This window comes from Phyllobates terribilis, unplaced genomic scaffold (assembly GCF_046119375.1).
Source record: "Phyllobates terribilis strain yellow unplaced genomic scaffold, ASM4611937v1 Scaffold_10__3_contigs__length_209671492, whole genome shotgun sequence".
Taxonomy (NCBI): domain Eukaryota; kingdom Metazoa; phylum Chordata; class Amphibia; order Anura; family Dendrobatidae; genus Phyllobates; species Phyllobates terribilis.
Genome location: NW_027362770.1, coordinates 170,705,092 through 170,718,375, shown reverse-complemented (window position 1 = coordinate 170,718,375; position 13,284 = coordinate 170,705,092). Strand labels below are relative to the sequence as shown.

At 50.2% G+C, this 13,284-nt stretch overlaps 1 protein-coding gene across 2 annotated transcripts in view; it reads left to right on the top strand.

Annotated features, from left to right (window-relative positions):
• BRAF (B-Raf proto-oncogene, serine/threonine kinase) overlaps positions 1-13,284 on the top strand; it is a 40,618-nt gene that overhangs the window by 5,246 nt on the left and 22,088 nt on the right. For both annotated transcript variants that reach the window (XM_073650144.1, XM_073650143.1), the window contains exons 2-6: positions 8,415-8,516; positions 11,068-11,322; positions 11,893-11,996; positions 12,729-12,831; positions 13,006-13,154. In XM_073650144.1, coding sequence (XP_073506245.1) covers positions 8,415-8,516; positions 11,068-11,322; positions 11,893-11,996; positions 12,729-12,831; positions 13,006-13,154 — 713 coding nt within the window. The remainder of the gene's footprint in view (positions 1-8,414; positions 8,517-11,067; positions 11,323-11,892; positions 11,997-12,728; positions 12,832-13,005; positions 13,155-13,284) is intronic.

Below are 13,284 nucleotides of genomic sequence, written 5' to 3'. Positions count from 1 at the left end.
TCTAGGTGTCTGGCTGCTCCTGTGGAAGATGTGATGGGGGGGCGGTTCTAGGTGTCTGGCTGCTCCTGTGGAAGATGTGATGGGGGGGCGGTTCTAGGTGTCTGGCTGCTCCTGTGGAAGATGTGATGGGGGGGCGGTTCTGGGTGTCTGGCTGCTCCTGTGGAAGATGTGATGGGGGGGCGGTTCTAGGTGTCTGGCTGCTCCTGTGGAAGATGTGATGGGGGGGCGGTTCTAGGTGTCTGGCTGCTCCTGTGGAAGATGTGATGGGGGGGCGGTTCTAGGTGTCTGGCTGCTCCTGTGGAAGATGTGATGGGGGGGCGGTTCTAGGTGTCTGGCTGCTCCTGTGGAAGATGTGACGGGGGGGCGGTTCTAGGTGTCTGGCTGCTCCTGTGGAAGATGTGACGGGGGGGGGCGGTTCTAGGTGTCTGGCTGCTCCTGTGGAAGATGTGACGGGGGGGGCGGTTCTAGGTGTCTGGCTGCTCCTGTGGAAGATGTGACGGGGGGGGCGGTTCTAGGTGTCTGGCTGCTCCTGTGGAAGATGTGACGGGGGGTTCTAGGTGTCTGGCTGCTCCTGTGGAAGAGGTGACGGGGGGTTCTAGGTGTCTGGCTGCTCCTGTGGGGGGTTCTAGGTTTCTGGCTGCTCCTGTGGAAGGTGGGGGGGTGTTTATAGGTTTCTGGCTGCTCCTGTGGAAGGTGTGGGGGGGGGTTCTAGGTTTCTGGCTGCTCCTGTGGAATGAGGGGGGAGGGGTCCAGGTGTCTGGCAGCTTCTGTGGAAGATGTGATTGGGGGGGTTCTAGGTGTCTGGCTGCTCCTGTGGAAGATGTGATGGGGGGGCGGTTCTAGGTGTCTGGCTGCTCCTGTGGAAGATGTGATGGGGGGGCGGTTCTAGGTGTCTGGCTGCTCCTGTGGAAGATGTGATGGGGGGGCGGTTCTAGGTGTCTGGCTGCTCCTGTGGAAGATGTGATGGGGGGGCGGTTCTAGATGTCTGGCTGCTCCTGTGGAAGATGTGATGGGGGGGCGGTTCTAGGTGTCTGGCTGCTCCTGTGGAAGATGTGATGGGGGGGCGGTTCTAGGTGTCTGGCTGCTCCTGTGGAAGATGTGATGGGGGGGGCGGTTCTAGGTGTCTGGCTGCTCCTGTGGAAGATGTGATGGGGGGGCGGTTCTAGGTGTCTGGCTGCTCCTGTGGAAGATGTGATGGGGGGGCGGTTCTAGGTGTCTGGCTGCTCCTGTGGAAGATGTGATGGGGGGGGCGGTTCTAGGTGTCTGGCTGCTCCTGTGGAAGATGTGATGGGGGGGGCGGTTCTAGGTGTCTGGCTGCTCCTGTGGAAGATGTGATGGGGGGGGCGGTTCTAGGTGTCTGGCTGCTCCTGTGGAAGATGTGATGGGGGGGCGGTTCTAGGTGTCTGGCTGCTCCTGTGGAAGATGTGATGGGGGGGCGGTTCTAGGTGTCTGGCTGCTCCTGTGGAAGATGTGATGGGGGGGCGGTTCTAGGTGTCTGGCTGCTCCTGTGGAAGATGTGATGGGGGGGCGGTTCTAGGTGTCTGGCTGCTCCTGTGGAAGATGTGATGGGGGGGCGGTTCTAGGTGTCTGGCTGCTCCTGTGGAAGATGTGACCGGGGGGGCGGTTCTAGGTGTCTGGCTGCTCCTGTGGAAGATGTGACCGGGGGGGGCGGTTCTAGGTGTCTGGCTGCTCCTGTGGAAGATGTGACGGGGGGGGGCGGTTCTAGGTGTCTGGCTGCTCCTGTGGAAGATGTGACGGGGGGGGGGGGCGGTTCTAGGTGTCTGGCTGCTCCTGTGGAAGATGTGACGGGGGGGGGCGGTGTCTGGCTGCTCCTGTGGAAGATGTGACGGGGGGTTCTAGGTGTCTGGCTGCTCCTGTGGAAGAGGTGACGGGGGGGTGTTTCTAGGTGTCTGGCTGCTCCTGTGGGGGGTTCTAGGTTTCTGGCTGCTCCTGTGGAAGGTGGGGGGGGGGTGTTTATAGGTTTCTGGCTGCTCCTGTGGAAGGTGTGGGGGGGGTTCTAGGTTTCTGGCTGCTCCTGTGGAATGAGGGGGGAGGGGTCCAGGTGTCTGGCAGCTTCTGTGGAAGATGTGATTGGGGGGGGGGGGTTCTAGGTGTCTGGCTGCTCCTGTGGAAGATGTGATGGGGGGGGGGGTTCTAGGTGTCTGGCTGCTCCTGTGGAAGATGTGATGGGGGGGCGGTTCTAGGTGTCTGGCTGCTCCTGTGGAAGATGTGATGGGGGGGCGGTTCTAGGTGTCTGGCTGCTCCTGTGGAAGATGTGATGGGGGGGCGGTTCTAGGTGTCTGGCTGCTCCTGTGGAAGATGTGATGGGGGGGCGGTTCTAGGTGTCTGGCTGCTCCTGTGGAAGATGTGATGGGGGGGGGGCGGTTCTAGGTGTCTGGCTGCTCCTGTGGAAGATGTGATGGGGGGGCGGTTCTAGGTGTCTGGCTGCTCCTGTGGAAGATGTGATGGGGGGGGCGGTTCTAGGTGTCTGGCTGCTCCTGTGGAAGATGTGATGGGGGGGCGGTTCTAGGTGTCTGGCTGCTCCTGTGGAAGATGTGATGGGGGGGGCGGTTCTAGGTGTCTGGCTGCTCCTGTGGAAGATGTGACGGGGGGGGGGGGTTCTAGGTGTCTGGCTGCTCCTGTGGAAGATGTGACGGGGGGGGCGGTTCTAGGTGTCTGGCTGCTCCTGTGGAAGATGTGACGGGGGGGCGGTTCTAGGTGTCTGGCTGCTCCTGTGGAAGATGTGACGGGGGGGTGTTTCTAGGTGTCTGGCTGCTCCTGTGGAAGGTTGGGGGGGTGTTTATAGGTTTCTGGCTGCTCCTGTGGAAGGTGTGGGGGGGGGGTTCTAGGTTTCTGGCTGCTCCTGTAGAATGAGGGGGGAGGGGTCCAGGTGTCTGGCAGCTTCTGTGGAAGATGTGATTGGGGGGGGGGGTTCTAGGTGTCTGGCTGCTCCTGTGGAAGATGTGACGGGGGGCGGTTCTAGGTGTCTGGCTGCTCCTGTGGAAGATGTGATGGGGGGGGTTCTAGGTGTGCGGCTGCTCCTGAGGGGTGTTCTAGGTTTCTGGCGGCTTCTGTGGAAGGAGGGGGTAGGGGTCCAGGTGTCTGGCGGCTTCTGCGGCAGGAGTGGGGAGGGGTCCAGGTGTCTGGCGGCTTCTGCGGCAGGAGTGGGGAGGGGTCCAGGTGTCTGGCGGCTTCTGCGGCAGGAGGGGGCAGGGGCCCTGGTGTCTGGCGGCTTCTGCGGCAGGAGGGGTCCAGGTGTCTGGCGGCTTCTGCGGCGGGAGGGGTCCAAGTGTCTGGCGGCTTCTGCGGCGGGAGGGGTCCAGGTGTCTGGCGGCTTCTGCGGCGGGAGGGGTCCAGGTGTCTGGCGGCTTCTGCGGCGGGAGGGGTCCAGGTGTCTGGCGGCTTCTGCGGCGGGAGGGGTCCAGGTGTCTGGCGGCTTCTGCGGCGGGAGGGGTCCAGGTGTCTGGCGGCTTCTGCGGCGGGAGGGGTCCAGGTGTCTGGCGGCTTCTGCGGCGGGAGGGGTCCAGGTGTCTGGCGGCTTCTGCGGCGGGAGGGGTCCAGGTGTCTGGCGGCTTCTGCGGCGGGAGGGGTCCAGGTGTCTGGCGGCTTCTGCGGCGGGAGGGGTCCAGGTGTCTGGCGGCTTCTGTGGCGGGGAGGGGTCCTGGTCCTGGTGTCTGGCGGCTTCTGTGGTGGGAAGGGGGAGGGGTCCAGGTGTGTGGCGGCCTCTTTGGCAGGGGGGAGGGGTCCAGGTTTCTGGCGGCTTCTGTGGTAGATGGGGTGGGGGGGTACCAGGTGTCTGGCGGCTTCTGTGTCGGGAGGTTGGTAAATGCGAAAGTAGTCCAAGGAAGGGAAATATCCGGTGAACCAGTGTCGATGTAGTCATGGGTGCCCAAGTCTCATTGATGGGTGCCCCATTTCCTCAGTAATGTAAAGCAAATTGCTAAAAGTTCCTGCTGACTATATGATAGAAAGCGGTCAAGGCTCAGAGCATCGCCGCTATGATTGTGGTCAGGACCCGTGCCCTCGCTGGGATGTTCTGACGTGCCGCACGCTGCTGCCTCCCTGGTACTGGTGAGGGTAGTGCACACTCGACCTGTGGTGTATGGTTTGGGATCCGCGCATGAGACCATTGTCGCTGTGCAGGCAGCGCCTCTCGCCTTCTGGTGTGGAGCGTGAGCTGGTGGATGAGCCTCGTCATACGACCGTTACTTATGTAAGGAGAATCCCTCATCTCCACGTGATTCTTGGTTACTGGCCGATCAGCAGGATTCTACAATGAAGCTTGTATCTGGATGAAGGCGGACGCTCGGAGCTCTCAGCCTCCTCATTGAGGAGTCTCTTTGATATATGAAGTCTGCAGTTATCAGCGTCTTGTCCGACTCTCTGAACACTATTTTATTATTGAGGATCTGGGAATAAACCTCTTAATCTGAGAATATCATCCAGCGAATGGTCGAGGTTTCCAAGGACAAATCCTCCTCTCCTCCAGATCCGGTGAACCATAAAGTCTCCGCTTGTTACCTGGAGCCCGTCGTCAAGCTTCTGTTGACTGATCCGGTTGTGAATTGTCTACAGCTCATCGACATCCAGTCCCTGTGAAATCCCAGGGTAAATATCAGGTGTCCTAATGTTGTTGTTCAGACACATTCGGTAGATCGGGTTCGTCCCTTCCCCTGGTGTTAACACCAGCTGTAAAAAAAAAAAAAAAAAAAATCTGCTAACCTGCTTGGTGATGGTTTCCAGACTTGAGCAGATTGCTTTTTGCTAAAATAGAAGTGTAAAATGTTAAGGGTAAAAGTCAACATCATTTCAACAAACTTTGCATAGTCAATGGTGCAAGCAAATATGAGAAACGTTCTAATATATCAGCGAAATTGTTAAGCTGCTACTTATCCTGCGGATTTCAACATACACTGTAAAAAAACGGCTAAAAACCGGAAGAAGATTAGATGGACCGCACTGAGAGATCAGATTACAGTGGTGGATTTACCGCTACACAACTCAGTACTGCTATATAATGCTCTTCACAGCTACACTGCTCAGTACTGCTGTATAATGTGAACCATACTGCTGAACTTGTGCTACATAGGGATTCCTGCTTTCCTGTCTCTATCATCTGTGTGTGGGAGACGATATAGCAGGTAGTGTACACCCACAGGCTATGAAAAGGTGGAAAATTGAGATTCTGCAAAATGGAAAACTGATGAAAAAATGTAAAGTACAAGATCTATAATGGCCGTATAGATAATGTATGGCTGTATTAAAAAGGTTCTGCCGTATTGAATGCACTTGGGAAATCATCAAGATCCTCTTCTGGCAGCTCCCTTTCCAGTCCAGAGAAGCCAGAGGCCATTGTATCACGTTTAGGCCCACAGGCTGCTCACAATGGCACGAGCAACATGCGGCCTGGCTTTGTTGTGTTGAAAAGCAGCTCATGGGACACTTTGGTGAAATGGCCACACCACTGGTCCTACCACATCAATTTAAGGCGAAGAAAACTAGAGCGGTCCAGCTACCGTACATTATGCCACCGCACGCCATAATTCCGTGAGTAGGACCGGTGTGACGTTCCCTCATGAAGGCCTCTTCATGGTCTCAGGATGAAGACTGGATTCTCTAATGGAGTCTGGAATGGAGGTCTGTCCTCTTCAGCTGCTAGTCTTGGACGACATGATGGCCATAATGTGGAAATCACATGAGTGGGGCCTTCTCGAGGGAAAGTGTACCAGGAGCTGTTTTCGAACATGTCAACGCAAGGTCCCATCTTGCTCATGCTACTATGAGCGCCCTGGTGGCTTAAACCTGCTACCATGGCCTGCAGAGTCTCCGGACTTCTCTCCCATCACGTCATTGGTTGGCAATTAACCAGGGAGCTGCCAGCGACGGATCTTGATTTGCCCAAGTACATTTAGCGGCAGAACCTTCCTCAGACGACCATTAATCACCTCATTAATGCCAGCCGAAGCAGTGTGGACACAAAACAGTCATGCACAAAAAGGTGCTGGGTTTTGCATCTGGATCCAGATCTCCTCATTGTAGACCTTTTCTAAATAAAGATGAGCGAATAACTTCACAGACCCTGGTCCAGAGGCCACATCCGTGTTCTGTGGCTGACAAACGGGAATCTTGAGAACCTGCTCCAGCGCCTCTTTTTAATTAGGAAGCTCCCATCCAACGGCCACTGGACCAGGGATCTGCAAATTTATTTGTTAATCCCCAAGGTTGGTCATTAGGGAATCATGAGTAGGGAGAGTGGATCTAAAGGACGTCTTTCTCCGGAGGTACCATCTTGTCCTGCTTTGCATAGGCAGCATATTGATTTCATTAGGCACCATGTAATACCTCGCTCCTCCTGTGGTGTCACCGCAGGGAAATTGAACACTTCCCGGTAATCCCACCGATCACAGCTGATTGCTGGGTGATACCTTTTGTACTATATTTGTCAAGGGACCCTTGTAACAAGTAGGGAAAATCTGAGGAGAAAACCCAGCAAACTACTTTTGGGGGTCGTGCAGTAGGGAGGCAAGTGGAGACCCCCGTTCTAGTGGAGAAGGAGAGTGTCCCATTATACAGTGGTGGAGTGATTAAGGCCTTGTATATTTCTATATGATGAAGTTGGTGGTAAACCAGCTCCCAATCCGCCCCTAGTCTGGAGGCCACTTCTCGCCTGCTCCGAGGACTTGGCAGGTGTCATATAGAAACTATTAATCCCAGTGACGCCCACAAGGCTGCGGGGCCTGAAACCTACAACGGGGAACTCGTCTAGCTGGTTCGTCTCCCCGGACCGGAGGGTGAGGACGGCCCGAGGAATCTGAAGATCTCCAGGCCGGAGCCGACGGTCTGTAGGTTCTGCTCACATCCCTTTTTATCCTAAGCATCGGGATGAATCTCTGAAAAATGACCCCTCTGCCCCATCAATCAGCCCTAAATATCAATCGTTGGCATGCTTCTAAAATATCATTTTTGGGGGGATGGTAAACATTTGACAAAAGTGTACAATTTTTTTTCAATCCTAAAAGTCGTTCAAAGTTGCGCACAGTTTTGCGTATACAGCTACTATGCAGATCAGTGTTTCTATGGGTTCAAATTGCGTGCAAAAAGATTCTAGTACGATTCTACAGTCGTAGCAATTTTTTTTTTTTTTTTTTTTTACTAGGACAGGGATCTGACTTCATAGAGAGGTTTATTTTGTAGTCTGTCGCTACGGAGATGCATTGGTCTCCGCAGCAGCTGTATACACAACAGATTTTTAATGAAGACTGATAAGAAAATGTTGGTTAGTTAATAAAGGTCTAATCGCCTGGATCCCCCGCAAATCCTTCTGAAACTCCAGGTTCCTTCTCACGGTACACACCTGGAGGAGGAGGAGGAGGCGGCGCCATGGGTGGCCCCTGGAGGAGGAGGCGGCAGCCCCTCGAGGAGGGGGCGGGGCGGCTCGAGGCAGTTCATAGGCGACTCCACAAGGAGGAAGAAGGGTTGCAACTGTGCATGGTTGAAACCACGAGGAGGAAGATATGCGGCGGTTATGCATGGGTGACTCCACGAGGAGGAAGATATGCGGCGGTTATGCATGGGTGACTCCACGAGGAGGAAGATATGCGGCGGTTATGCATGGGTGACTCCATGAGGAGGGATGGCGGCTGTGCGTGGGCGGCCCCACCAGTAGGCGAGGTGGTAGCTATGCACTTTTTTTTGTGTCCGGATTATCGGCATGTGACCGCGGCTCCGACACGATTGCTGCTTTTCTCTCGGGCCGGCTGCGTGATTGGTCTCCACCAGGTGGGACGGTTACATAACAAATGTTTATCCCCCCTCTGTCCTCTCCATCCTTCTGATCTAAACACCATAAGAAGTTTTTTTTTTTTTTTTTTTCTTGGCTCTGGTTTTATTTATCCCAACCTTAATCCCTCAGTGATTTTTCTATCATGGAAAACAAAGATCTGGGATCCTCCAGTTACAACCAAACCGACATCTGTGCAAATAGTCCCCCAGTAATGTCAGTCCGGGACAAAGCAAAGGGGGCATCTGATCATAATGTCTGAAGTAGAAATTTATTTATTTATTTTTTAAAAAATGCTATTTACCTATACATCGAATTAATGACCGAGGGGTAAAACCTCTGGGACCCCATTGATCCTATAAATGTTGAGGTTGTGGTGCTGTGTCCCTACATCCTGGTGGTTTTGCACAATCAGACTAAAAGGGAATACCCCCTTTAATCAGAGCCGACACTGAGTGTCTTACTCTGGAGGACCGGACTGTGTAATGCTTCTTTCATCCTGCGGGGGAGCTGCAGGGAAATTTTAAGCCTTGCTACCAGGTTTTCCTAGAGTTCAGATCTTCATACTAGAAAGTTTTTGCAGCAAAAATGTTTGTTGTTTTGGATATTTAATTTTTTAATTTTTGTCTTTCAGATCTGGAATATTAAGCAGATGATTAAGTTAACACAAGAGCACATCGAAGCCCTCCTGGACAAGTTTGGAGGCGAGCACAATCCCCCCTCAATATATGTGGAAGTAAGTGGATCAGCATTGGCTTTTTTGGGTCACTGTTTTAATGTTCTGTACGGGGTCGGGGTAGTTTTTCCTGTTTTTAGAGGGGCTTGTGCTTTGCGGATGATCCCTGATATATACAGTACAGACCAAAAGTTTGGACACACCTTCTCATTTAAAGATTTTTCTGTATTTTCCTGACTATGGAAATTGTACATTCACACTGAAGGCATCAAAACTATGAATTAACACATGTGGAATTATATACTTAACAAAAAAGTGTGAAACAACTGAAAATATGTCTTATATTCTAGGTTCTTCAAAGTAGCCACCTTTTGCTTTGATGACTGCTTTGCACACTCTTGGCATTCTCTTGATGAGCTTCAAGAGGTAGTCACCGGAAATCGTTTTCACTTCACAGGTGTGCCCTGTCAGGTCTAAGAAGTGGGATTTCTTGCCTTATAAATGGGGTTGGGACCATCAGTTGTGTTGTGCAGAAGTTAGGTGGATACACAACTGATAGTCCTACTGAATAGACTGTTAGCTGCTTTTTTCTTTCCATAATACAAATTCTAAGTAAAGAAAAACGAGTGGCCATCATTACTTTAAGAAATGAAGGTCAGTCAGTGCGAAAAATTGGGCAAACTTTGAAAGTGTCGCCAAGTGCAGTTGCAAAAACCATCAAGCGCTACAAAGAAACTGGCTCACATGAGGACCGCCCCAAGAAAGGAAGACCAAGAGTCACCTCTGCTTCTGAGGATAAGTTTATCCGAGTCACCAGCCTCAGAAATCGCAGGTTAACAGCAGCTCAGATTAAAACCTACAAAAGACAAAAAATATATCTAATACCCTACCATCATTATATATAAATGTAAAGCAAAGTTGCATATTAAATATGGGTACTTAGTGAACTATTTTTGATCAAAATATTTCACTATTTCTTGCATGTGTACCATCTTAGACCTCCGTTCACATTGCTTAGCAGCTCAGATTAGAGACCAGGTCAATGCCACGCAGAGTTCTAGCAGCAGACACATCTCTACAACAACTGTTAAGAGGAGACTTTGTGCAGCAGACCTTCATGCTAAAATAGCTGCTAGGAAACCACTGCTAAGGACAGGCAACAAGCAAAAGAGACTTGTTTGGGCTAAAGAACACAAGGAATGGACATTAGACCAGTGGAAATCTGTGCTATGGTCTGATGAGTCCAAATTTGAGATCTTTGGTTCCAACCACCGTGTCTTTGTGCGACGCAGAAATGGTGAACGGATGGACTCTACATGCCTGGTTCCCACCGTGAAGCATGGAGGAGGAGGTGTGATGGTGTGGGGGTGCTTTGCTGGTGACACTGTTGGGGATTTATTCAAAATTGAAGGCATACTGAACCAGCATGGCTACCACAGCATCTTGCAGCGGCATGCTATTCCATCCGGTTTGCGTTTAGTTGGACCATCATTTATTTTTCAACAGGACAATGACCCCAAACACACCTCCAGGCTGTGTAAGGGCTATTTGACCAAGAAGGAGAGTGATGGGGGGCTACGCCAGATGACCTGGCCTCCACAGTCACCAGACCTGAACCCAATCGAGATGGTTTGGGGTGAGCTGGACCGCAGAGTGAAGGCAAAAGGGCCAACAAGTGCTAAGCATCTCTGGGAACTCCTTCAAGATTGTTGGAAGACCATTTCCGGTGACCACCTCTTGAAGCTCATCAAGAGAATGCCAAGAGTGTACAAAGCAGTCATCAAAGCAAAAGGTGGCTACTTTGAAGAACCTCGAATATAAGACATATTTTCAGTTGTTTTACACTTTTTTGTTAAGTATATAATTCCACATGTTCTTCAATACAAAAAGTGAACTCTTATATTATATAGTCATTACAGAGTGTTCTGTTTCAATATCTCTCTATATCTATTTATATGGTGTACACACTTATTAGTGGGTCACTGAGGGTTAAGTGCCTACAAAACATGTCCTCCACCGCCCTCCTCCCTGTCAGGTCCATGATTTATCTCCCCACATTGTGTAAACTGAGGTTGAAATTTGTTATGATCTCTGTTTGGAGCTCCCAAACATCTCTGCCTCATCCTTCAACTCTGCAATCCCCTTGGCGGAGCCGCCTGTTTACTGCCATCCGCCCGCTCACCATCACCGTGTGTATGTGAAGGTCCTCTGCACTGGGGATGTGTCATCTACGTGTCTGATAACAGAGAATAATTACTGCCAATGGGGTTTTATTGTTAAAGGGTCACCTTGTGATCAGCAGATTGCGATCAGCTGTGATCTGAGGGATCGCCTGGCAGTAAGTGTTTAGTTTCCCTGCAGCACCACCGCAGGGCAAAGGGAGTATTACACAGCTTTCATTGTCGGATCCTCCTTTTGTAACTCTTTTCTGACCCTAAACAAAGCACCCCATTTTTACCACTGACTAAATGTATGATCTGCAGTACCAGACACAACCTGTAGACAGATGGGGCGCTGTTTCTAGACAAAAGCAGCCATGTTTTTGTAAACCTGGACGTGTGGTTACAGAATGTCAGACCAGATATTGACTATTTCTTTCTCCCCCTCGCAGGCTTATGAAGAGTACACAAGCAAACTGGATGCCCTCCAGCAGAGGGAGCAGCAGTTACTGGAGTCCATGGGGAACGGCACGGACTCCTCTTCCCTGTCGTCAGAAATGAATCTGTCATCCGTCCCCTCCACCCTGTCTCTAGCGCCTTCATCTCTCTCCGTCCTACAGAACCCCTCCGACCTCTCCCGGATCAACCCCAAGTCTCCTCAGAAGCCGATCGTCCGAGTCTTCCTACCTAACAAGCAGCGCACGGTGGTGAGTGTCCTCCGGAGCGGGCGCTCGTACCCAGTCATCTGCCCGAAGAACGCAACGCTGCTAATCCTGGGGCCTTAAAGGACACGAAGCCTTTCATTTTTCACCCTTTGTTTCCCTGAACATTGCTGTCTGTAGAATGAGTTAAATGAAAATCTGTCAGTGAGCTCATTTGAGGCGTTTGTAACTTTTTTATTATGACCACAGCAAAGTTGAACTGAACTTTTGATGTGGTCATAAATCAGAAGGTAGGAACTCGGATTGAACTCACTGACAGGTTCTTATTTAGCTCATTTTGCAAAATCTTTAACGAAACAGAATTGCAAACTTTAAGAAACTGCTCCACTTTTGTACACAGGCTGTGCGTGGTATTGCGGCTCCAATCCATTAAGGTGAATGTGATCCGGGCTGCAGTACCAAATAATGGCCACTACATGGTGTATGGAGCTGTTTGCAGGTCCCGCTGCAGCAGGAAGTAATCCGCTGATCGGTTGGGGCCGCCAAGACCTAAATCCTGGACAACCTCTTGTAAGATCTCGTAGTCAGGATTTTTTTTTCTTTCTGTCCTTGCAGGTACCAGCCCGGTGTGGAGTGACCGTACGGGACAGTCTAAAGAAAGCGCTGATGATGCGAGGTCTGATCCCAGAATGCTGTGCGGTGTACAGGGTGCAGGACGGGTGAGCGTCTCCGGTCCTATAACCCTACAGTGACCCGAGTATAAACCCTAAAAGAGCAGATGCTCCTCAGTGATCGTGCACGTCGCCCCAAACTATTTTATTTTTTTTCTTTATCCCCTGAATTCGACAGTAAAGCAAATTGTTGGGCTTCTTTCTTCACCACTCTTTTTAATATATTAAGCACCCAACAAGATATAGAATTCTTTGTTTAAAAATAGCTGAAAAAAGGAAGGAAAAATAAAAAAAAATATTTTTTTTTTACTTGACCCCTACACACTTTTTTTTTTTTTTTTTTTTTTTTCTTAATAGGAAAATTCTTGTTTTTTGGGTCTTTTTTATTTTTCATATTTTTTTCTATATTTAATAATTAGTGTGTATTCACTTTGCGGTTTTGTACTTTTTTTATTTTATTTTTCTTGGTAAAATATTCAATATATTTTTTTCCATATTGTCCTTTTTTTGCACATTATACTTTAATATATATATATATATATATATATATATATATATATATATATATATATATATATATATATATTTTATTCCCAAGAAAGAGATACACATATATTAAATATAATTTTATATTATGAAAAATATATATAGAAATGGGGGGGGGGGGGGTACATTACTACCCTTCCTGGCCATCTGTAATCCAGCAAATTGGCAAATCTGTCCCCCACCATCAATAAGACTCTGCTGAAAATGTATAACACCTCTCCTTCATCACTACAGAGAGAAGAAGCCGATCGGCTGGGACACGGACATCAGCTGGCTGACCGGGGAGGAGCTGCACGTGGAAGTCCTGGAGAACGTGCCCCTCACCACACATAACTTTGTAGGTACAATGGGAGGACGTGGACTATGCACAGGGCAGCTCGGCTGAGCTACGATGCCGCTAGTCCTCTTCCCTCCGCTGCTGCAAAACCTTTTATTTTTCTTCTGTGACAGCAAAATTTTTTATTTGTGACATGTCACATAACAGTGTTTTTTTTTTTCTTTTCTTTTTCAGGTACGGAAAACCTTCTTCACTCTGGCGTTCTGTGACTTTTGCCGGAAGCTGCTGTTCCAGGGTTTTCGCTGCCAGACATGCGGGTACAAGTTCCACCAGCGATGCAGCACGGAGGTGCCGCTCATGTGCGTCAACTACGACCGACTCGAGTAAGTCGTCCCCGAAGAAAAGGCTGCCGTCACTGGTGGCCCCCATATTCTGTTTCCAGAGCAAATGAAGCAAACGCTTTTGTTGTATTTAGATCCTAAATTTTAATTTTTCAATGCCTTTTTAAATCTA